The sequence below is a fragment of the Pholis gunnellus genome, assembly GCF_910591455.1.
Source record: "Pholis gunnellus genome assembly, chromosome: 6".
Taxonomy (NCBI): Eukaryota; Metazoa; Chordata; class Actinopteri; order Perciformes; family Pholidae; genus Pholis; species Pholis gunnellus.
In genome coordinates this window covers 26839144-26865683 of record NC_136532.1, presented here as the reverse complement: position 1 = coordinate 26865683, position 26540 = coordinate 26839144, and the positions used below count along the sequence as shown (strand labels likewise).

Genomic DNA, 26540 nt, shown 5'->3' with positions numbered 1-26540 from the left:
AAGGCTGCAATTTGTGGCGGCGTTGAATCTTTATACTGAGAACTGTTGCTAATATTTATGCAACCAGCACTGATAGAAATAGGACGGAAAATGGCAATTTAAATGGTGTTAAAGTTAGAAGTACCGTCCGTTAAAGTAACGGACGGTACTAGATGTCAGATGTCAGATGTAGATGTCAGTTTCATGTCAAATTAACTCATAATCATGCGTTCATTTGAAGGAATGTTCCCAGCATGCATTGTATTTGGGTCAGAAACTTGGTGTGTATCATCTTATACGTCATGGAATCATGCAGAAGCATCATTCTCAGTGTCTCAGTTCTAAGACCGCCGGCTGCAGACTTCAGGGCAACACCTTTCATGAGTAGGCTGCTTGACATATAAAATTAGAATAGAAAAGCAGCAACAGCTGGTTCCAAAATGAGAATTTGGCTTGACCTCGAGTGACCTCTCCGTACCTCTATAACGTTGTCCTGCTTCACTTCATCAAAGCCACATTTTTTTTGTGAGACTACTGACATGTTGTGCTATGATTTGGCCGAGTTTTAGTCTTTCAGCTGCATTATTTCAAATAAATAATATACATTTTTTTTCAGGCGAACATGAACATTTTTAATTTGAGCTGTGTGCCATCGTCATTTAGTATTAACCAGTAACATATACACTAATATTTACACATCTGATCAAATCTCACAAGTGTTTCTGTTATTATAACATCAACATTATTCAAATAGACCTTGTAGTTAGAGATTTACACTCACGCAGAGGCCTAAAAATAGGGCTAGAGTTTGAGAGGTTCCTGAAACTCCTTCACAAACAAAGGAATGAATGTGACTGAACCGCCATCTCAGTTTGTCACTAATGTCACAATGTTACCGTTGCACCTTGTAGACTTAAGTTTCTACCTGCAGAAAATGGCTGTGGTCGGTTTGTATTCAGAATAATGCCGGAAAAAAAGAAAACACTGTCGAAACATCAACAGAAACTCCTCAAACCAATCCTGCAGCCTAATCCACTTGCCCTCTGTATATTTGTTCCCACATTATGCACCCATTTCAAATGTTATCAGCCGATTAAATGGGCGTTATCAGTTGTTATCACCTCCTTTCTAATGCTTCAGACGGGCTGAACTGCATCTCCAATACTTTCTCATTCTGATGCACTGGGTCGCCCAGTTGTCAAACTCCCGTCATAACTACTGCAACCACTAGGTTGTCGTCTTCAACCATGTAAATAGATGATAACAGTATTCTGAAACCGCTAGTAGGTGTAGCAGGCCCCTTCTAGCCCACATTCACAAGGTTGATGACCACCATTAACGCCCGTTCAATTGGCTGATAACATTCAAAGATGGTGCAGTATGTTCCAAACACTTGTTTTGACTAAATAAAGTTAAAGATGGTGAAACTGCGATACAGATGTAGTATTTCTCTTTGGAGAAGTTTTATGCAGGTGGCGCTTTTCACCTGTTACATCTTGAACATGAGTATTTGATACTGTATATATGAGAAGACAGCAGTCCTTGTGTAGTTTGTAGATAAATAAGAATCTGTATTTGTTTGGAGTGGCAGCTTTACCAACTTCACAGACTTGCTCCGAGAAGTCTTGTGGTCAGAAATAACTACTAACCGGCTCTCTTGCCTTCAGGAGAACCTGCTCCGGAGTCATGTCGAGCTTGTTGCGAGTGAATGTAACACAGATGAACTGAGTTTGAGTTTCCTGGGAAAGCCGGCCCTGAAGAGCGAGTCAATAAATATGTCAAAGAGTTCAAGTGCGAGCCGTCCACCCTGGCCTCTGTTTGTCCCGCTGACATCTCCTGAACTTCTCAGACTGCCTCGCTTCCTCGTCCTCTGAGTCTTTCTCCGTCTCTTATCCTTCATCCTCCCTCCCCCCATCTCTTTAGTCTGTCTGCCCAGCTGTCTGTCTGTTGGCTCTCTTGGTCTTTTTTTGTATACAAGAGGCCGAGGACAGCCTCGATCCATTTTCCACTTTGCACGTGTACTTGAGAGGGGACGGCCACTTGAGGAAGGAGAAGACAGTTTGGCTCATGGAGCAGAAGGGATGAGTCTGCCCGCTGACAAGCAGACATCCATGTTCTTTTTACTCGTGTCGTTCAGGAAAAAAATAACACCAATTGACAGTCAATTAGTAATTAGTAATTAATACATTTTTGTGTTGGAAACACAAATTGAATGCATCCACGGGACTAAGCAACAATCAGAGGTAGTGACGTCGTATTTAATGTCCAAAAAGACAACTTATGGTGGGCGGGTCCAACAAACACAGGACTTTCATGCCAAACCGAACATTTGTGAAAGTTTTCATCGACCTAATTACGTGGTTTTGCTGCCTAACGTTCAATTTGTTACCTAAACCTAACAGTACGTAGTTATTTTAAGCCCAACCATGATGTTTTTCCAAAACCTAACTAATTTGTTAGTTCTGCAAATGGTGGGGTACCATCTAAAAACGATATTTCTTTATCTGCTTCTCAGTGAGTGATAAGATGGAGGTCCTCTAAAGGACATATGTAAACAAACATGTTCATGTATGCGGATGAAATTGTGTTAACGGGATTCCAGTCCGGTGAAACCGACACTGGGGGTCATTTGGTCCGGACGGACCTGTCATCGGGCAATAAAGAGCACCTGTTGGCGAGCCCAACGGCGGGCCGGGACGCCGCTGATAACAAGTGGAACATGCTGCTAATGTGAGTCAATTTCAGTGAAGCTGTATTCCAATGTTGTCGTCATTGTTCCCTCTTTGGGGATGTCATGCTGTAAAGATTTGTGAACAGAAGCAATATTATTGATAAGACACTCAGACACCAGACAATCAGAACTGTATGAAGGAATCTGTCGGTTTGATGTTGAAAAGTCTGCTTGGTGTACAGCATGAACTAAGTGTCTCTGCCAACTCTGACAAGGATGAGAGCAAAGTTTATCAAAGAGACGGAGTGTGGACGGGCGAATTACACTCTCGGTTATTTTATTCAAAGTTGCTTATCTGGATTTGTTACATCTTCAGCTTCAAGGTGCTTTGTTTCCATTCTTATATTTTTTACAGCTTGAATAAGCAACGTTACCGTCCCCGATGTTATTTTCTGTTTTCACAACGATGTTTATCTTATTGTAGAGTGCCAACTAATGATTTTTAAGTTTTTTATCAACTAAATTGTTCTGTCTATAAAATGATAGTTTCATCTACAAAATATAAACAAAACTCGTAAAAACAAACAAACATCTATCACAAGGTGAGGCTTTCAAATGTATTGTTTTGCCTAAAACCCAAATATATTGAATTTACAATTACATACAATCGTGGGACCCAGCGGATGTTTTGCATGTTTGATAAATACATTTTGACAAATTAATTAAATAATCAAAGTTGTTGATTACTCAGTTTACTGTTTAAACCTGTGAGACATTTTCATTTAAATTGCATGATATTCATATTACAGGTGGTCAATGGTGGCTGACTGATATCCTGTATTAGATAATAAACGTCCTGTATCGGTCTGATATATCGGTCTCACTGCTCCAGTCCAGCCTCCCAGGGGACAGACTACTGCTGTCTGTCTGTCTGCTGAGGCTGCCAGCGCTACAAAAACAAGACGGCGAGGCGAGGGGCCCCAGGGGGCCTTCAGGGTGGGGAAGGCACAGGGGTGAGGGGAGGGGAGAGACGGGGAGGGAGACGGGGAGGATGAGGGGGACTGTGTTTACTTTTGTCCTCTGTACCGGCTGGGAAACAACAGCAAAGGGGAGGAGGAAGGAGGAAGACCCCGTCTGGACGAGGAAGAGGCAACGGGCCGGTTCTGATTGTGTGTGTGAGCCGGAGAGAGGTTAGGGGCGTGTTTCTTCAGACTGTTCTCAAACACTCTTCATACTTCAGCCCAGTGAAATAGTCACCGAATTAGATCTTTTGGTTTTCTGTACAGGAACACAAACTGTCACTTTTTTTGTGTTGCTCAGGATGAAAAATAATGCCAATGGAAAGTCAATTAGGATCCTTATTCCTGATGGACACACAAATAAAATGCATCCACGTGACGAAGCAACAGTCAGAGCAAGTGACTTACTTTATAATATGCAAAAAGACGACTATTGGTGGGTCCAACAAACAGGACTTTCAACCTTCAACTTTCTTAGTTTTGTAACCTAACTGTTGGTTTAGTTGCCTAAACCTAACCGTTGGTTTTGTTGCCTAAACCTAACTGTTTGTAGTTATTTCAAGCCCAACCATGATGTTTTTCCTAAATCTGAACTAAGTGTTTTTGTTGCGTAAATAACTTTAATTTTTAACGTAATATCATCCCAAAACTCACATCTTCTTTGTGGCGTCCATCTTGTTTCCACATTGCAACCTAAAGCTCACGAACACACCGAAGCAGGAAGAACGACTTCCAAACTCGAGGAATGGGACCATCCGACGAGCACCTGAATGCATTATTGTCTCCAAGTGCCATTGTAGTTTTCTTATAAATTGCTTCTAATTTTTTCCAGTGTCGGTGTGTTTGAGTCCACAGATGTGCAGATTGTTTAATCTTCGCTCGCTGCTTTTCCAAAAACGTTTCCGTTAATTCTACTGCTGGCAAACGTCAGTCAGCTTCTGCTGCAGCTGACTGTATATTAAATGCTGTGAGTTTCAAAAAACTCCAAAGTAAAATGACAGACCATCATGTTTCATGATGTTCACTTTTATTCCAACAACACAGACAGCAGGTCAAACAAGCTGCAACTTTTCTATCTTTCATCGTTTGTTTTTTGGGGGGTTTCTTCTAATTTAAAATCAAACAAATTATTATGATTTTGAAAGTTTTGGTCAACGTTCACAAAATACTTTCTTTTTACACCATGAAGGTGTTACACAACTGAATGTGTGTGTTTCGATGATGCATAAAGGTGGGGATGGCAGCTGAACAATATGAAGCATGAAGGTTTGGTTCGTAGTACTGTCAAGAACTTCAGTCTACTTTCACCCCTGGTTTTAGGTTTCGGGAGATTGTGTCAATGATGGTCCTCTCAAGCATAGTTGTATAAATGTGCGTCAGCAGCAGACAGGAAGAGTGAGTCTCTTTGAATAAGAGAACGTTTTCAGTGTGTTCATTCATGCAATCTTGTCTACTTCAAAAATGGCGTTCCCATACAAATAAACTGCATTCTCAGTTACGTTTGGAGGGAAACGTATTTTCTCCCTAAGTTGAAAATGAAAAACTACTGTGTTATGTTTGAGTAAAACATCACAGTTTGGCTTAAAATAAGTAAACTAGTTCCATTATTTAAGTTACAGACACAAATTAAAGTCAGTGAGCGTTGAGTTTTGACACAAACGTCAGAATTCTGAGTGACAGTCCTGTAATGCAATCCGAGAGAACATACGTTTTGACAACGCAGTTTCTTTGTACGTAGTTTTTATGGAAACCACGCGAGGCCATTTGCATACCTGTACATGCACATGAGCATGAGCGTGCACGGTGGGCCAACATGTGTGTGTGTGTGTGTGTGTGTGTGTGTGAGTGTGTGTACTCAGTCACGCCACTGGCTGAGTGTATACACATGTGCCGCTGTGTCTGACTGAGTGTCCGTCTCCTCTGTGTGTGTGTGTGTGTGTGTGTTTGGCAGCTGGCCGGGCTCCAGCTGCGTCTGGTTGGATAATGAAGTCCAGGTGCTGCTGCGCCTGCCTTAAGACACCTGTCACCAATATTTAGTGCCAGAGAAAGCCAGACTTGCAAACAGGGCGAGACGAGCTGTTTGCTTATTTTAACAAGGCTGCCTAACTGGACCTGAGGACACGGGACGTTCTATGAACCCTTTCCTAGAAGCTCCGTCTGTGTGTGTGTGTGTGTGTGTGTGTGTGTGTGTGTGTGTGTGTAAGCGGTATATGCGTGTGAACGCCTCCAGGAATCATTCAGTTCCCCCCCGACATTTGCTGATTCAGACATTGCAGCTAAGAGTGTTTCCCTCAAGTTTTGTCTGAAAAACTTGAATATTTTAGTGGATTTGTGTTTTCTGTTTTCAACGAGAATTTCCATTATACATTTCATTTTTCCTCATCAGGTGATTTTAGGTTCAGGCCAAAAGTATGTAAGTATGTAAACATGTGTGTATACTGCAAGTGTGCATGTATGCATGTACAAGTCTAAAGCCACGCACTCAGTGTGTATCTATACATTTAGGTTTAAGGATCCCTTTTAAGCTCTTTGCAAAACCCGTATGAAAGCTCAAAACCAGCAGAGTAAAAGAACTTCATGAGAGTGTTTTTAAGGATGTTTTTCATTATAATTCACTAGTTTTATACTTTAACAGAATACTCTTTTCGACTGTAGAAAGGCACCTAGAAACATCTCAAACTACCCCTGTAGCTACTACATAGTACTTTTCCATTTGTATAATCAGTGTCTTACAAACACTAAAATATTATTAAATTATCATAAAGTACACAGCTTCTTAGTCACAGTTAGCTGTTTACATTTGGAGCTGGAGGTTTCCCCTCTCTGCAAAATCCTGATGCATTAAGTTATGTCTACAGACGATGGCCTGAACAATAGATACTCCTATTTAACAGCTTTTGCAGTGTGAAATGGCCCATCTTCTCGTTTTCCTGATGGCATAACGGGTGTATATATTAATGTAACACAGTTATGTGTTTGACACAAACTGATCATACAAATCGAGAAAGAAAATCAAATTATGCTGCAGGATATTCTGCAGACAGCACGGTGTGTTACTCTAAACATACGTTTTGGGTTTGGTGTTTAAGAAAGTTTAACAAATCAAAGGCTTCATTGAGCCATTGAATTCGTATATACTCCAGCAGAGCCCTCCTTTTCCTGTGTGTCATGTTAGCCTTTACATACAGACATCTACATTTCCTTATAGTCTGAGGAGCCAAACAAAGGCCTACCTGTGTAAAGTCCTCGGAAACTTACCTTCGTCCTTCCAGCACATTGGGGCTTGTTTAACTTTAACACGGGCCCCTCCGCCGTCCAACTCCCCCGTCTCCAACACCTGCGGCCTCTCAACAGCCCGTCTGTGTCGCCCTCCACCTGCCAGCGCCAGCCGGCCGTGGACTGCCAGCACACTCAAATACCTGCAGCGAGCGCGCATTATCTGAGAAAAATGTGCGTCAAGCTGAGTGCGTTGTTTCGCCGGCGTTTTCCCTGACGTGCTTCGGACCTGACAGTGCGTACTGGGTTGCATTTGAAGCGTGTTTACCTGATAATCCAGTAATCCAGAGCATCTTTCAGCTCCAAGCTTTATATGCACCCACAAGATACAACTCTAATGCAATTAAGGCAATAATGTGAGTCAGGCAGGAGTTTATGTAACTGCATTTAGGATGCTTTTAGACGGCAAGAATCCCTGAAAGAAAACACAGGATAAAACTAATAAGAGTGCCGGGCTAGCTGTTTTCCCCTGTTTCCAGTCGTTATGCTAAGCTAGGTCAAACATGTCCTGACTCCAGCTCCAAACTTAATGCACATGTGTAATACACGTGTTTTCCCCAAAATGTTCAATAGTTTCTTGAAGTGAAATGAAATAGTCAACGTGATCTCATCCCTACTCATCATATTTTGGTGATTGGGCCCGTTGTCACTATCACGGCACCGAGGGCAGCCGTGTATGTAGTATCCAACGAAAAAGGTAACACGTGCTTAACATTGTGACATGGTTGTTGTAAATGTTGTAACAAGCGCTTAACGTTGTTACACGTGGTATACGTTGAAAAAATATCATGGTTAACATTGTGAAACTTTCGCGGTTAACGTTGTTACACGTGGTTAAAATTGATAAATAGTCGCGGTTATATTGTAACAATTGGTTAACATTGTTACACATGGTTAACATGGATAAATAGTCGCGGTTTACATTGTAACACATAATGTTGGGAAATGGTCGTGGTGAACCTAACATGTACTAAACATTATAACATGGTGGCGGTTAGGTTTAGGCAAGAAAATCACTGAGTTAGGGTAAGAAAAACAGATTTAGGGTTTACATTGGAGTTAGTTTAAAGCCCGGTGCGTCTCATACACACACACTAATAGGTGTCTTGTCCTTCTGTATCAAGAAGTAACATTTTTAATTTTAAAAATAAGGATACATTACATAGTTCAGTACAAATACTTTCATCGGACCACCAAAATTCTAAATCAGTGATCAGTACAGAACAGTACTTTTGCAGCTACATCTTTCTGCACCTAATTACGTGCTGGGTGTGTCCACTTTCTGCTGTATTGCCTCTTGTTTCTTGGCTCAACACTGATGTGATTCTCTGTCAAACCTCCTCCTGTCTGTAAAAGGCAGCAGCAGCTCTTCAGGTATCCCCTCCTAAACAACTACAGATGTTCTTAGAGGCGAGGGATTTCACTAAAGAGTCGTAAAGGAAATATTACGACCACAAATGTGTTCTCGTGGCGTGAAAAAAAAGAAAAAAATCTAACTCCAGGCCCTTCTGTGGGTTTGGAAGCTGAGGAGCTTCAATTTGGAGAAACGTGTAAAAACACCCACACGTCTCGGCAATATGCTTTCACCCACATCTCACATGAGAGCCTGGACACGGGTCATTATTGCCACAAGGACTCATTAGTGGTCAAGATATTTCCCTTCATACCCTTCAGCCTTTGTTGAAGACTCGTCACTGGATGCTTCCATCAGAAACACAGACTGGTTTCTGGACCAAATTCCCTTTATCAGTCATAACATCGGCTGCTCTGTGTTTGGTGAAAACCATCCATGTATGACGTTGGTCTGAGTGTTGAGAGGTTTCTGATTCCTGGCAGATGATTGTTTTTCATTTAAAACACAAGGCAGATTTAGACAGAAACCATAAAGTTATTTTACCTGAACCACGATCTTTCCTTAACCTGACCAGGTATTTGAGTTGCCTAAACAACAAGTTCCGCACTGCAGGGGCTTGATCAGACACACTGTTTGCTTGTGTTGCTGGATATTCATAGGAGAACGCACAAAAAAATGAGAAACAACTTTTCATTAAATATCATACAAACCGTTGTATGAGGATAAGCGTTGACCTGGGAACTTTTAGTACCAGAAAGGTCTCTTCTATCACTAGATACTGTTTGTCTTTTTTGTCCACATAGTCAACCTGTCTTTCTGTCTCCCTCTCTCTGTCTCTGATTGAGCAGGATGCGGGTGTGGTCGTGGGAACAGTGCGGAGGGACGGGCGTGGTCCTGCTGGGCTTCCTGATGCTGGCAGTGTCTGTGGGGAACCCGTCCACCAGAGGGCTGCAGGTACACAACACACAGGAAAAACACTCTGCTAATAGAAAACTGACGTTTTCGTCCTCCTCTACCTTTTGTGATTGTGACTAGAAGACTGACTGTAACATTTCTATCATGTCACTTCAGCATCTATCTTTCAGCTGCCTGGTCTCCTAAAATCTACGTTCCCATACAACAAAACTGCATCCTGGATTTTAATTGACGTTTATTTCACCACATTCATTTAATAACTTATGTACTTTGCAGAATAATAATCCAAAATAGAATCAATAAATAAATGATGATGTGTTATTATAGATTTAGATAAAACTCAATTTATCCACATAGGAGAGATTTACAACCTGCACAGAAAATAAAGTAAATAATTAAAATGAACTACGTTTACCAGCAGCAACATAAAAGTAATGAACACAAAAGTAATCAATACATTTATTTCAACATTATTCTGAAATTGGCAATTTAGCATCAAAAATACTTTCTTTTAAGCATATTTTTAAGTAATCATTTTACTAAAGTAACAATTTGAATGCAGTACTTTCATTTGTCACAAAGTACGTCTACCCTGTGGTATTACTACTTGAGAACTGCGTACTTCTTCCAACTTGTAATTAAGTGGGTCAGTCACATAAACATCATTTCTTGAGTATTAATCCTGTTTTCCAAGTAGGAAGCTTTTCAAGTTGACTCTTATTTAACCAGTAGCACCTTGTCTCCACTTTACAGGTATCTCTTTCAGGTGCAGTAATGTTACTTCATACGTTATTTACAGGGGTACCGTATCCTGAGGCTGCGTCCATATTTACTTTCACCTCAAACTTCAAACTTAACTACACTAGTTACACTAACACTGACAGAAATGTTAATATCCTTATGTTAAATGGTAATAAACACAAAGTCAAAAAACAATTTCAGGACTAAAATAAGCAAATGTTTGATTGGATTATTTGAATAGAATAGATCTGAAAAAAAAGTTAAATGACAACAAGAATTTAAAGTCTAAAACAAAAAAGAAACAACATGCAAAGTGTAAATCCCAACTTGATCCCAAGACTGATAAATTGCTGTCAAACTGATCCATCAGTCGACAAATCCGTTTCTCTCTTTCTACCATAACTTCTTTCCTGTCTCACTCTCTCTGCACTCATCTGTCTGTCTCTCTCACTTACGCTCTCTGTCTGGTATTTCCAGTGTCTCTCGTCCTCTCTTCACAGCTGCTCTGTCTCACACCTTTACAAGGAGCTCAGTGCACATTCCAGCGGTCACTCTGATGAATCTGTCTGAATGAAGGGACGCAGCCATCGGCCTGAAATAATGCTGCTCCTGCACATCAGGAATGTGTGAAGTGCTGACCGTCTTCACACGTTGGAGCCTCGGAACAAAACACTCTGACGCTCATTTATTGTGACTCTATTTGGTTCTGACACTCTCTGTTCTGACCGTCCAATCATTTGTGTACATCTGAGTACTGCTTAAAATATCCCAAGTACTGCAACTGCTGTTACTGTCCCTAACACCACAACTTATACTACAACAAATACTAGACTAGTGTTTCAAATACTACCACAACGGCTAGTACAAATTATACTGTTACGCCGATGTTTTACGTAAGTAAAAGTAGAAATACCACAGAGTAAAAATATCTGTAACTAGTAACCAAAGTTATAAAATACATGTACTTGAGTATAAAGTAGCATAACATGGAAATACCTCAAAATTGTATAGTTTAAGTACAATTCCTGATTGAATGTGCTTAGTTAAATGCCAGTTCTGCTTTTACTACAACTATTACCTGCATTACTACTATTACTACTACCGTTACTATGGCAGATTGACATTTTCAGATAACAATACTTTATTAGTACCACAGCGAGGACATTTGCAGTATTACAGCAGTAAAGGGGATAGTGCAACAACAAGAGGCATCAGTAAAAAAACAAACACGCACAAGAAATAAGTACTCAAACAGTAAAGATATAACAAATAAGTTAACCGAAAAACTGAAAAAGGATGTGATGGGACTGAAAGGTTGAGTTCACATTAGGTGACTTATGAAATAGGAAATATGAATGTGATTGGGTTTAGGAACTCATTGGTCCGTGTTGGCAGTAGCAGCATGGCTGTGGGCCAAAAGTGCCCCAGATCAAAAAGTTCCCTCGAAAAAAAATAAAGGTTAAAACAAAAAGGAACCAGCCACATGTGAGGTTTATTACTGTGGCAGGATTGAGATTCTGGACCAAAGATTTACCAACTGCAACAAATCATATACAATCATCTTTGAGATATACAGGCCGTGTATCGGAAAGGTTAAGTTGTGCAAAACCCAGCCTAAGAGCTCATGGTTGGGTTGTGGCAATGGCCGTGCAGCCCTCTTTGAATGGATCCAGATTTTTGTAATTTTGGTATATCATTTAGTTTACAGCTCAAAAATACCCTATGCGAGCTGAAACATTTTGGTTTGTTGCAAAATTATGGCAGATTAAAAATGTTCCTACAAAGAGCTGCCTCTCCATAGGTCTCAATACTGAAAATAATGATTAATGCTACGACTATAACCAAAAACCTATGTGTGTTTGTGTGGTATGTGTGTGTGTTTCCAGGAGGACGGCGTGGCATCCAACAGTCTGGAGGAGGAGCTGGAGGTGACCACGTACTGGTGGGGGGAGTGGGCCAAGTGGACAGCCTGCACTCGGGCCTGTGGAGGGGGAGTGATGTCACAGGAGAGACACTGCCTCAAACAGAGGTCAGTCAGGCTGCACACACACACATTTGTAATTCTTTACATTTTAGAAAGTTTTTTTCTTATGGAATTATTTATTCTCTCTATTTCCTTTTCATTGCAACTTTTTCAAAAGCATCTAGCTGTTTACAGCAAGGACCTGCAGCGTGTTTCACATACTGTACACACAATATAATAAGTGAAACATGGTTCAGTCCAAATTGTTTTATTTACTAGTCTCTTTACCATAACCTTGAAAGGACTAGTTTGACATTTTGAGACATAAGATGGATACCACTCTTCGATATTCTCATCTCACTCTTGATAAGAGAGCAAAATAAACATTTTTCTCCAAATGTTCTATTAACCAAGTCTTAAAACTTGTAATTAAAGTTTAACAATGTGGGGACCCGCTTGTTGTCCTCAGATGGAGGTGAGTCCTCACAATGTACTGTAAACATGCGTGTATGCACACAGATACACACGTGTGCTCGTTCACACACTTACAAGTTATACTGGCAGTAATAGGAATGCATGGAAACACAAATGCACAAGCACGCTCAGTTACACTATGTGTGTGTGTGTGTGTGTGTGTGTGTGTGTTTATTTAATATTTACTAACTTTTTATTGCAACGAAAACGATTTAAAAAGATATTGTTCTGAACTTGACAGCTAATTGATGGATTCATTTTGTAGATTGGTATAATTTAAGTTTAGCTGACGCATCACAACGCATTTTTTTTAATAAATATGCTGTTATTTCTCCAAATGCTTGTTTTCTGTCCAAAGAAAGAAAGTTGCAGCCGGGAAAGACAACATGACCTGTACAGGAACGGCTAAGAAATATCATCTCTGCAACGCTGAAGTGAGTCACAGACTTGCGGTTCATTTTCTCATCACTTCATTTCACATCTTTATTAAAACAAACACAGTCCTTCTGACAGTAGAGGACTGTGGTTGTGGCCGGCGGCCTGCAGGCGTGACTGTATGTAGCTGTTTGAAAGTAAAGCCGGGCGGGGCTCAGAACGATCGTGCATTCTCAGGGAACCATCCCTGCACAAATAAACGATTAAAAATAATTTATTTGTATAACATACTGTAAAATGGAGTCTTAACAAGTGTGAAACAGACCTGTTTTTAATGGTCTGTGCTGTCTCTTCACTGCAGGAATGTCCTGCCACTGGGAGGAGCTTCAGAGAGGAGCAGTGCTGGTCCTTCAACTCCCAGCTTTTCAATGGGAGGAACTACCAGTGGAAACCTCTGTATCCTGGTATTAACACTCATAAAATGCCTTGACAACTCTCTTCACCCTATTAAACAGACCAGAGGTGACAGAGGTCTCTGCTGTCTGAGCTGCTGAGGTTCGACATGCCGTAGATCCAAAACAGTAGCATCCTTTAAATCACTTCTTTAAAACTGTAACTGCCTGTTAAAGTAGTATGTTTTTTTAGAACCTGTTTCTAATAAATACCTTGTTGGTGAGTCATTATTAAAACAAAAGGTTGTCCTCTAAGGGTGGAGGGGAGATGTGGTGGATGGGTCAAACAGACACAGGAAATGTTGATTTATTTGACAAATAAATCAACATTTACTTCTCTTTTCACACGGGGCACGAACAGCAGTCTACTGTTTGAGTGACTTTTTGCCGTCTTTACACTTCCTGGGTAATGATTATGTTGATAACTTACTATTTGCTTTCGTGGAATACATATATGAATTACAGCTCTTACAATGTTCGTAGGTATAGCTACGAACGCTGTATGAGTGTTTTTTAGTAGCAACAATGAGAATAATTAGCAGTGCTTTACAGAAGTGAATAGGAAGATTTAGGTACAAGTAGAAACGGTTCCAGTGTTATTGGTTGTAAGATGACCTGTGTTCCTCTCCAGACGACTACGTTCACATCTCCAGTAACCCCTGCGACCTCCACTGCACCACGACCGATGGCCAGAGGCAGCTGATGGTGACGGCGCGAGACGGCACGTCCTGCAAATACAGCAGCTACCGCGGCGTCTGCGTGGACGGTAAGTGTGAGGTGAGTCCAGCTTCTTCTTTTACTTTGTACCCTCAAACAGTTTCACTCCACTTTAGTTTTCAGCACCACTGAAAGTCTGTCAGAGGTGTAAAGTTACAAAAAAACTTCAATAGAAACGAGAGCGTTAAACAGTGATTCCAAAAGTCTAACCAAGAAATGACCACAGCTAGTTACCCCAGGGCGTTGAGATTCAAAATTAAAAAGCTGCTTCTTTGTGACTTTTCATAAATATTCTGCCCTTAAAATGAGTTATTTGTGATGCATGGCCTCTTCTGTTCTCCCTTGGTGCATTTTCTGTTCGATAAATCCATCACTGAACAGCCAGCACCATCGCCATCAATCACACAAGAGATTAGTCATGTTTCTTCTTTTTTAGCGGTTCTGATATTGGAAAGTGTTGTTTGGTATATGTTTATTTTTCTTCTGTTGGCATCACATCACTTAGCTTTATCCACCGATGCATTGTCTGTCTGACAGACCCATCATTTAATATTCTGCCCTGTGTTACAAACATTTTATTGATTTTTATCAAATTCAAATTTCTGAGGCTGCAAATAATGCAGATACCGCCGACGTGACACTCGGAACTCATCAAAGGGAAAGCTGTGAACTTATTGCTTCAAACCACTAAACACTGATTGGACATCCACGAAAAAAGTGGCGAACTTTCCCTTTAATGTTGATGTAATGCTCTGGCCAAAAGTCTTAACATTAAAACATGACGGTAGACAGTAAAACATAATTGAATTAAAACAATAATATTAATATTTATCAGACAGAAATATTCTTTAACATGATTCATTTTATGTCACATTCTTTATTATTACAAACAAATCTGCATCATTACCATCTGATCTCTGATCATTTAATTAATTCAACATTTATAGGAGATTTTAATTTTTCATTTCATTTTATCTTCTCCACTTCCTGCTTTGCTGCTCAGCCTATCGGGTGTGACGGAGTGCTGTTTTCCTCCAACACCTTGGATAAGTGTGGAGTCTGTCAGGGGGACGGCAGCAGCTGCAGCAGAGTCACCGGAAACTTCCGCCGCGGCGCCACAACTCTGGGTGAGCCTCTGGGTTCAGTCGTCCCAGGCTGTCCACCCACGAATACATATATAAATGTATACATTTATAAATATACGATGAACTTTGACTTTCTTTATCCCTGATAGACACACAACATTTTAGTGAGAAATTAATTAAAGTCATCAAGAATACTCTTCTTGGTTAAATTAACAACATGAAAATATTTTTAAAAAGCGTGCGGTGACGCTGACTACTTTCTATTTCTTGTCATCAAGGTTACTCTTTCATCACTCAAATCCCTGAAGGATCATGGGACATCCAGATCATTGAGAGGAAGAAGTCGGCCGATGTTCTAGGTGGGTGCTTCCTCTTCTCCTGCTCCTCACACACTATTTATATCTCTTGATTTTACACACACACAAAAACAAGTGTGCAACAATTAACGCTCTTTGGTAATAATTTGAACCTGATGGAGAAAATGCAGCATGTTGTTTTCTTTTATCTTGTCCCCCAGCTGTTACCGACCAAGCGGGCAACTTCTTCTTTAATGGGGCCTACAAAGTGGACAGTCCCCAGAACTTCCACGCAGCCGGTGCCGTCTTCAAGTACCGCCGGCCCATGGATGTGTACGAGACCGGGATCGAGTACATCGTCGCCAAAGGCCCCATCGACCAGGCCATCAATATTCTGGTACACCTAACCTTCCTCCACCCGCCTCTCTCGCTCCAACTCTTCCTCCATGCTCACCTGCTGCTTCTTCATCATCATGGAGCTCACTGTTCAATTAGTGATTGGTGACCACGGCAATGCACCGCAGCATCTTTGATTCTGACCTTCGTTGCATATCGATCCCCAGTTTTCATTTTTCGACATTACTTCGGTTGTTTTATCTGCCATTTCTGCTAACTGGGGAAATGCATTCTGGTTCGTAGTGATGAAGTGTATATATCAAGGGCTTTTATTGTGAAAGGTAAGAACGGAAAGAGTGTAGCTGTAATGTGCTGCTGTTGACAATGTGGGAAACAATAAAGAGTTCAGAAGATGGCGGTTCCTTTATAAGTATTAAAGCAATTTAAGTGCTATTGTTCCTCCTTTGTGCCGTAAATGTAAATCCTGCAAGTCCGATGGCTGACTCATCTTAACACAAAATACGCTTCTCAAAAACATCTCTGCTCCATCTAAAGTTCATTCAATAATGTAGAGTTTTTATGACTTTTTGTATTCGGCAAAAAATGTAAAGGCAGTTTTGAAACCAGTTATAACGGATGACATTTAAGGAGTTGGTTTTAAATACAATAAACTAAGAATGAGGTCAAATTGTTGGACGTCGTTGGACAGAAATAACAGAACTGGTGTGTAAAGGTTTTAACGTGGAATCAGTTTGAGCCGCTTTGGTCCTGGTTTTTGTGACTGACTCTCCTTGTTCCTGGTCTGAAACCTGTACTGACCCAACCTTCACTCGCTGTTGTCTCGTCACTCAGGTGTGGAACCAGAACGGCCGCACGCCGTACATCACGTACGAATACACCGTCCTCCGGGACTCCCTGCCACCTGTCCCGCCCCCTCCCGTCTACACCGGATCTGACACCTCAGCCGGAGAGGTTTCGGTGGAGGTGGGGGGTCCGCTGGCCCCTAACACCAGCGTTTACGACCAGGCGGCCCCAGAGAGCCAGCTGGAGCTGGGAGGTGCCGACGGGCAGAAGGGCCAAGAGACCAACGAGGTGTACGAGGAGACGGCGGCCATCGACTGTGACCAGGACGCAGTGGTTGCCCCAAGATTTACAGGTAAGGACTGTTTGTAACACCTGAGGTCTATGTGTGTCGTATCAGTACACGATATTTGTCTTTTCAGAACTACTTTTGAGTTTAGATGCTCCAGATCACAACTCCACATGAGTGTCCACACTTGAATGCAACCTTCCTGATATGATACATTTCGTGGTCAAAGAAGTGGCTGTAAAACGATGGATGAACACATTTCATTTCCTTTAAATTCTGATAATAAAGGGCGAATAAAGATTATAAATAATAATAAATAAAAGTCCTCCGTTATTTTTCTGCTTACTCTTCCAACGTTTTATCCTTAATGAGCCGTTAATAAATCTTGGAAATAAACACATTTTCACGTAAATTCTCCACGATAAATGTCCACTGTTATTTTTGTTATTTCAAAGCTTTTATTTTACCTCGTACAGCGTTTTAAGCTACACCTACAGGATGAATACATGAATGCATTTTGATGTGATCCGCTTAATCATGAACCAGGAAGTATAAAGACCACAAAGATCTTTTCCGAAACCTGCAGAGGCATTTTAGGATCTTTTCCTAAACCTAACTAGCTGTTTCCTGTGAAGACAGAAGTTTATTTTTAAAATAATGTTTACATGTAACGGGTAGAAATTGCTGGACGTTCGTTGGAAACGCACGAATAATGAGAAGCAAACTTTTTTGTAGGAAATAATAACCGTACGATAATACGTTGCTGAGATCAGACCTCTATGTGAGCCGGGCTACCTCGGCATGTGATCTGGCTGATCAGATCCCGATGCGAGTAAGATCTGATCTCGGAGCCTTGAGAGTTGAATATTAATGGGTCCCGATCGAATGACAATATCGCATAGAAAAGGCAAATGTAACCAAGAAAAAGAAAAAGAGGATAAATCAGTGGCCCATTGGCAGATCAGACAAATAGGTCAAATTTTACATCTCGCTCTCTCTTTCTGTGTGTGTGTGTGTGTGAGATGGCCCTTTGGAGCTCTGCATTATTCATGCTGCAGACACATAAAGCGGATCAGCGGCAGATGAAAAATTCAGAGTTTCGTTGGTTTTGTGTTTTTTTTTCTTTCCCCTTTTTAAAAACCGTCTGCATCACAAACATGAGCGGTAATGGCCTTTCCTGCGGGCTCTCAGCTCGCTCAGCATACAGTCGGGGGGCCATTACACCCGGCGCTCCGGGCCGGTGAGATGAGATGGAGGAAGTGGTTGAAAGGCTCGCCGTACACTTTCTGCACAGGCCTGACGTCACTCTGCACACCGCTGAGCGCTGACTTTATCTCCTCGTCTTCCTCTTCTGTTTCACTTCTCCTCTGATATTTTGCATTCACTGTGTTTTTGAAATTTCCTGCAAAAAGTTGTAACTTTAAAGTTCTCATCTTCAAAGCTAATCAATCACAATAGTCCCATAAAATGAATTTAGCATCCTTCTATGTAGTAAGGGCCATATAACGCCTTTTTCTGTCAGAAAAGCGGTCGTTTTGACAACAATAGCTTGACAATAAAAGTTGAATAAAGTATGTTGTGTATGTGAAAATTTGGAATACCAACGCATGTGTTTTGACTTTTCATTTCTTGATGTTATGGTGTGTTCAGACATCTACAGCTACAAAGAAACAGACAGCAGGGACCAATGGGGAGTAGCGGAAAGTTTAGGTTTCCTTCCTTCAGAAGAAACAGTCCTCAAATCTGAGCTGAATATGTAAATTACGTATAGTGCAACATGACCAAAAGAACAGATTGTACTTGATTAAGATATTGATTTGCTCTCCATGCATAGCTGAATTTTCCCACTTTGATCCATCAGAAGGAAACAGCAGCCATACAGGCAGCACTGTCATCCCGGTAGCTGCTGGTGGGCCCCTGGATACGGGGCCAGACTCCCCAAACCTCATCTGGAGGGTCCTGCTGGACGGCCGCATCGGCCCCGACGAGCTGCTCATCAATATCTCAACCAATCAGCTGCTGACGGAGGGAGACAGCTTGTTCTCGTCAGAGGTGGGACCGGCGGAGGTGGACCTGAGCAGCCTGGACCAGGACGGACCGTTCGGCGTCAATCACACACTGGAGTTTACCCTCGGTCGCAAACGCAACGACAGCGGAGACAGCTCCTTCCAGAATAAAACAGTGCAGAGTGGTGGGAGGACCTCCAGCCGCTCCAACAGAACCAGGTAATCAAACAGAATCCAACAGAACCAGGTATAAAGAGCATCAAGTACATCAAATCTCAAGTACGTTTTTAGTTGATCTGCAACAGAGGTCCAGGTACAGATACAGACTATAAGACAGACAGACAGATACAGACTATAAGGCAGACAGACAGACAGGTACAGACTATAAGGCAGACAGACAGACAGGTACAGATACAGACTGTAAGGCAGACAGACAGGTAGACCCGGCAGGTTGTCCATTCATCATATTTATTATTCATGTTGGCTTCGCTGCTTCGTGTCCAAACACGGCTTCACCAGTTCTGCAGCCAGCAGCTATAAAACAGTGGACGACACGAGTGCTCTCAGAGACAGGAGGAGGAGGAGGAGGAGGAGGAGGACGAGGAGGAGCACGTGGACGAGGAGGAGGAGGAGGAGGAGGACAAGGACAACCTCACTCAGAAACAAATAAGTCAAGTTGTTTGCTCGAGAAGTGAAAGAAATGATGCAAAGCGAGGAAAGAGAGCTGTCAGACTGTACTCACCTCTGGGGAGAAGATAATGTGCAGGAATCAGTCTGTCGTCCATGGAGGGATGCCGGCGAGGAATAACTCAAAGTGATTTTCAAATAAACGTCTGGCAGAGGAGGAGTGAGCGACCGGTGTTATGACAAGAATGTGCACATGACTTTTACTTGATGAGATGAAAAAACAAAGTGTGTCTGCTGGGATGCAGGCTGTGAATCAGATGTGTGGATCCTTAAATATCATTAAAAAAATATTTTTAGGAAAATGTATCTTTGCATTCACAAAAAGCCAAAAATATGCCTAATTTGCATGACGCAAGTTTTTCCTTTCCTCATATGTTTGTGTGTGTGTGTGTGTGTGTGTGTGTGTGTGTGTGTGTGTGTGTGTGTGTGTGTGTGTGTGTGTGTGTGTGTGTGTGTGTGCGCGTGTGTGTGTGTGTGTGTGTGTGTGTGTGTGTGTGTGTGCGTGTGTGTGTGGTGACAGGGGGAATCAAAGGATCTACCAGAAGAACCTGAAGCTGAGTGCCGCTGACATGTACCGCTGGAAACTGTCCTCTCAGGAGCCCTGCAGTATGACCTGCTCTATAGGTAGATGCAAACACACACACACACACTGAAGATCCATGGGCAGCGAGATATAAAGTTTCAAACATCAGATCAAACATCAGAGCCAACAGATTGCAGATCAGGTTGCTGTAACACTTAAAGCTCTGACACTCGGTGAGTGAGGGGCACATTTGGTAAATGATTACATTAATATGGACTGCATTCCATTAAATTATAAATATAAATGAATGTCTTGATTTTGTTGTTCCTTGTGGACTAAAGTGGTAGTGTTCCCGAGCACCAGAGTCCCTTTAGAAAACCTCTCATTTGACTGCAGCAGGGTCTGACACGTCCTGGGTCATAACTAAATAGAAATAGCCAACGTTCTCTCTGATGGTCTCGTGCAGGGCATGTAAAGATCTGTTTAATAAACAGTTTTTAAAAAAAGTTACAGAGCTTTAAAATAATATTTTGTCCTGAAGAGTAGCGCGCCTGCAGTGTGCGACTGTTAATGCAGATGTGTTTACAGAATGTTTTGAGATAATGTTGCTGTTGTTAAATACGGCACCGTTTACTTCGCCTCATGAAGAGAATTTTCTCTGATTTTTGATGCTTCATTAACCGTGGAGGCACGAGAGAAAAACAGGAATTCAAGGGGAGTTACTGATAAACAACTGGTCATTTTAAGGATGAAATATTCCTTTAAGTGACGCGAAGTACGATAAAGCATTATTGTTAAAAAAAAAAGCGAGACAGTACGTTGGCCTCGTTTTGCCTTCAGCTTTTTGTTTCCTGCTCACTATCCAGGTGTGTCAAAGTCCTTCGTCACGTGTATCCGGTACGACGGCATCGAGGTGCACGACATGTACTGTGACGCTCTGACCAGACCGGAGCCAGTCCACGACTTCTGCATCGGGAGAGAATGTCAGCCCAGGTACAGTGGAACATTTTAACGAGGCCGGAAGTTATTCAAACTGTGACTCAACAGAAACTTTGAGATGGGGCTGATGTGGTGTTTTCAGATGGGAGGCGAGCAGCTGGAGCGAGTGCTCCAGGACCTGCGGGGAGGGTTTCCAGTTTCGTCAAGTCCGCTGCTGGAAGATGCTCTCGCCGGGCCTGGACAGCTCGGTCTACAGCGACCTCTGCTCCGTGGCCGACCTGGAGAGACCCGTGGAGAGGCGGCCCTGCAAGAGCCCCGCCTGCGGTCCCCAGTGGGAGGTGGCCGAGTGGACAGAGGTACGAACCGGTTCTAAATGAGTCAAAATTGGAGTATTGATGCCGTCCGACGTTAGCGGTTCTGCTATTGGTACTTTATGTCCTGATCTCAAACATCCTCTCTCTGTCTCTTTCTCTTTGTGCTTTACTCTGACACACACACATCATGGCAATTTCCTTTCATTGATAGCAAAAAAAGAACCTAATCGTCCAACTCGTGGCTTCAAACCGTCAGTCCAAAAACCAATGGCTGACGTCACGATGTCTTTGTCCACTTCTTATATGGAGTATATGATCATACCTCATGGTGAAACATGCAGTGCAGACCTGTGTCTTCTTTTCAGGCAGTGAGAGTAATTACAAAAACAATGTCGACATCTTCTCTTCGTACTCCGATCGGCTGCTCTCACACAGCCAGCGGCTTCTGACAGCTCAAAAAGTGTTGGCTAAATATTTCAAATAGTTTTCGAAACGTGCTGACCTAAAACGCCAAATAAAACTTTTTTTTAAAAGCTCATATAGTTTTTTTTGGCAGGTCAAGGATGAGAAAGCTGGTGTTGCTAAGCAAAGATTACATGCTGTTGTTTTAATGACACTAGTATTTATCTAAAATGTCTCTGTGTTTCCCTCCATGATCCAGTGTCCTGCTAAATGCGGCCGCAAAGCCCAGGTGACCCGGGATGTCCGCTGCTCTGATGAGACCCGCCCATGTGACCCGATGACCAAACTGCCAAACGTCAAAAACTGCACGGGTCCGCCCTGCGAGCGTCAATGGACCGTGTCCGAGTGGGGGCCCGTGAGTGTCTTTATTCTTCACTTAGACGACATCCAGAGACATGTGTTTTATCACCTGGAGCTGCTCAAAACTTTATAGACAATCAGTTACTGTATAGCCACACAAATTCCATCTTTTCCCTTGAGATATTACAGTAACTTCATTTTAAGGATTTATTTTTATAACCTGTCTGGTTTTCTTTTCTTGTATTTTACAAAAAGGTGTTTTCTTCCTTGGAGTTTGATAGATTTGTTCCAAAAAAACACCTCGCCTGTCCCAGCTGTTTTCACTTCAGAGCCACAGTGTGAATTTATGGTTTTTATGGTTTTTGCACAGACAAATGTAGTTCCTTATGTTCCATTCAAAGTCAGAGTCTGGAAACCTGCAGGTCTTATTTACAACTGTAGAGTCCGACCAGGCACAAACATGGATGAATTGGAAATTTCCTTCGCACAAAGTAAAATTGTATTCCTATGCAACAGGTACAGTTAATTCAGAAATATTTATTGTTATTTAGAAAGTTACCAACTGTCAGATCATTGTACGTTTGCATTTTTAACGTACTTTGATTTACCATTTGTTGACGTCCATCTGTGGACGATATCCATATAACAGCCCTGCAATAAATCAGTGTTGATAATATTATGCTCCTTTTTTAACATGTGAAAAAAAGGTGGATAAGGTCCTTTGGTACACTGAATTCGCATTAACGTTTTTTTTGTCATTGTGGTGACTTTTGCTGGATCTCTGGAGCTGTATGACTTTTACCAACCGTAGTAACTGGGATCTCAACAGCAAACAGCAGGAGGCAAATGTGCTTTACTTGAGATTTAGGTTGTTTTCATTGATTTAAACTGTACTATTAGGTTTGTGTTAAGCTAATGTTAGCACAAATTCTGTGGTTTTCTCGCAATTTTTTATACAGTATACTGTAAAACATGTATCTCTCTGTTCAGGCAACAAAAAAGCAGTGCGGTGCACCTCACGTTTTCTACCTGCATCAGTTAGATTTTACTTTGACGATACCAAGTCATGATAAAGAGAAGAAAAAACACATTTGTTTTACTCACTTCTAGTTTTATCTGTTCACGCAGATGGGTTTGGTTTTAAAGTTTTAAATCTCTGTGGGACAAATAAAGGATTTATCTTATTTTATATTATCTTAGATGTGTTTTATTGAACATTAATAAATTCTGCACCAGGTGATCCAGCTGTTTGCTCAAGTAGTTCTCTTTTTCTGCCTAAAAATAAGTCAAAACAGGGTTGTACCACTTTGTATAAATCATAGAACATGAGGTTTTTAGGATGCTTCAACTTCAGTGTGATGATTAGACCTCCTGTGATGTTATTCTGAATGAATGTGACATGATTTCATTCTTCCTTTCCTCTGACGCGTTATTTATATGATTTGAGGGCGACCTGATCTGACTTCAGCATTGTGACTCTGAGCTTTAGTGACGATACTTGGCTGGAGAAGTCAACGATGAGAACGGGAATGCACTCTTTGTTGATTATGAATCATCCAGTTTTGACCTCAGACTCTTCCGTTGTTGCAGTGCTCGGGGTTGTGCGGCCAGGGGAAGACGGTGCGTCATGTGTACTGCAAGGCTCCGGAGGGCCGCGTGGTTCCCGAGAACCAGTGCCCGGCGGAGGACAAGCCGCTGGCCATCCACCCCTGTGGGGAGAGAGACTGTGCTCCACACTGGCTGAGCCAAGACTGGGAGAGGGTGAGGACTTAATACTGTGGTGAAATTTGCAATTTATTGATCTGCTTGTTTAATTTTGTCTCTTCAGTATTACTGTAAAATTCTTATTATCAAAATACTGTATATCAACCAGAATAGCCAGTTTTGGACTTTTCTCGTTTGGTTAACTCATTATTATCCCACGTAAATTTTAGTGACGGTTGCTTGTTATATTACATCATTTCCTCTGACCGAATGGCCAAATTGTTGAAACATAAAATGTCAACATTCATTATCAGTTCTGGTAGAAAGTTTTCCTCTAACATGTGGAGTCGGAGACAAAGTGGATGTTGACACTAAACAGACCTCCATCACCAGTTAGCAGCTCGCCCTTGTTGAAAAAAATCCAGAAAATGACTTCTAAATTAAATATACTGCATAACTACAATATCTAACACAGATACTGTTCATGGGATATTATATAATTGTTTTTCAGTTTGGTGTCTGGGTTGTAAAAAGTTTATATTTCTATTCCACCCCACGCCGCATCTGTACGCCTGCAAGATATGGAAGTGTATTTATTATTTATTAAACAGTGTTGAAATTAGTAAATTTATTGATCTGCTTCATTAAATTTGTCTGTTTTATATTACTGTGAATTGAAAGTCTTGTATTTTTTTTACAGTTTTTTTGACAAAACTATTTTGAGAGATGAAAATCAAATTTAATTTGTTTTAACTTTCTTGAGACGAAAATCAAATGCAGAAAGAGAATCGCCAGAGTCAGTTATGCATATGAATAACTTTCTGTTTTTGTCCGTAGTGCAACACAACCTGCGGTCGTGGCGTGAAGCGAAGACTCGTCCTGTGTGTCGGCATCAGCGGAGGAAAGTTCCAGACCTTTGATGATGAGGCGTGCGGAGGCAGCGAGAAGCCCGAAGAGGAAAACACCTGCTTTGAGAGGCCATGCTTTAAATGGTACACCACCCCTTGGTCTGAGGTGAGGTCCGATCAGCACGCACACTTCACCTCTGACAGCTCTGACGACTGACATCCTCCAGTTCATCAGCGGTGAACTGTTCAACGCCTGTGTTTCTGGTCCTGTGTGTCCTCAGTGCACTAAGACGTGTGGTGTGGGTGTGAGGATGAGGGACGTCAAGTGTTACCAGAACAGGGAGTTGGTCCGAGGCTGTGACCCACTCACCAAACCAGTGGCCAAGCAGACCTGCACTCTGCAGCCCTGCCCCACTGAGCCGCCAGGTAACACCTGCTGCTCTGCTTCCACAAGCTTCCACACATAAACACGCAGAACAGTTTTTCATAAAACCTCCAGGGGCATCAGGGGAGTCTCGTGAAGTTATTTAAATGGTTAACTTTGTTGATCCAGCCTTTCGGTCCCCACACATATTTTGGACCCCACAAATGCAGGAAGACGAGAACAATCACACACACACACGATCAACATTGTACTTTGTGAGGACACTCTATCACATAATGCATGCCCAAGCCCCTTACCCCAACCTTAACCATCACAACTAAATGCCTAACCCTAACCCTCAACTTCAGACTAAGTCGTAACCCTCTAACAGGCCTTTGAAGGTCCTTCCCAAATTTAGGACCGGTGAAAATGTTCTCACTTTCCAAAAATGTCCTCAATCTGAAGGTCTAAAACTCTAAATAGTCCTCACAAAGATAGCTGTACAAGCACTGACACACATACACTACTTCGCATTTTTCATCTAACAAAAATAAAAACTGATTATTCCAGCAACAAATCAATTGTTAACAATGAAAGAAGCTGTTAACTCGCATAAAAAAACCGCTTACAGTGAAATTTCAGTGCTATAGTAAACAAAACAAAATTGTATAGGATGTGTCGGAATTCAGTAGAACAAGTCCGCTGTAGGAATATCGATTATGACAACCAAACATGCAACAACTAGTATAATATAAAATAAAATAGACATGAAGCATTAAGTGTTTACGCTAAGTGAACCCAACTATAGCACATATTATGCATAACTGAAAAACACAACTGGAACAGTGAAAAGAACTGAAATTATCCTTAAAATTTTAGAACTTTGACTTTTTTTGATGAATGAAAAAATGGCTTTGCTATAAAAACATGTTAATATTTCTCAAAGGGAGCTATTAGAAATGTTTTGGCATCAACGATATCTTAACCTGGGTTTAGATTTATATATTTTGTGACCTGTGTCCCAGATGAGAGCTGCCAGGATCGTCCCTCTACCAACTGCCTACTGGCGCTAAAGGTCAACCTGTGCAGCCACTGGTACTACAGCAAGGCCTGCTGCCACTCCTGCCGCGCCCTACGACCTCCAACCTCCTAGTCCAGGACACCGTCGCCTCTTCTCCACCCCAACTCCCAACTCCAGCAGGAGGATACAAATGAGTATGTTTATGCAAATGTGGTACTACAGTTACTGTGAACAATGAGAGGAAGCTGAAAGTCCAGAGCTTCCTCCTATAACTTGGATTTACGTGGGTTAATTTGTCAGTTGAATAATTTAAATGATCTAAAATGAAATCTGGTCATCTTGATATCAGACAAAAACATTTTGTCAACCTTGTTGATACTGCATCAACTGCAATGTTGGCACACAAAACTCTTTTATCATTCTCTATTTGCTCTTTTTTCTTATTTCTTTTCCAAATACAGTGTGTTTCTTCTTTATTTGGAATAAAAATACAAAAGAATTGGGCATAAAAAGGCCCAGGGGGAGTTTTCCACATCTCAAAGTTTTAATCAGTTACTCTTTGTTTGAAGAGGATAATAGACGTAATAATAATAGACGAAAATATTACAACCCAGTCGCCAGAAAAAAAT

At 41.6% G+C, this 26540-nt stretch overlaps 1 protein-coding gene across 1 annotated transcript; it reads left to right on the top strand.

Annotated features, from left to right (window-relative positions):
* Positions 1 to 9148: 9148 nt before the first annotated feature.
* LOC306696844 (ADAMTS-like protein 2) lies at positions 9149 to 26043 on the top strand (the record flags this gene model as incomplete). Its single annotated transcript, XM_079160555.1, has 18 exons — positions 9149 to 9253; positions 11842 to 11984; positions 12751 to 12826; positions 13129 to 13231; positions 13851 to 13996; positions 14940 to 15063; positions 15300 to 15380; positions 15539 to 15714; positions 16506 to 16809; positions 18605 to 18968; positions 19957 to 20060; positions 20826 to 20952; positions 21041 to 21254; positions 21874 to 22029; positions 23565 to 23735; positions 24516 to 24692; positions 24808 to 24952; positions 25916 to 26043. The coding sequence occupies 18 exons, from the start codon at positions 9149 to 9151 to the stop codon at positions 26041 to 26043; spliced, it is 2844 nt and encodes a 947-aa protein (XP_079016681.1).
* Positions 26044 to 26540: the final 497 nt, after the last annotated feature.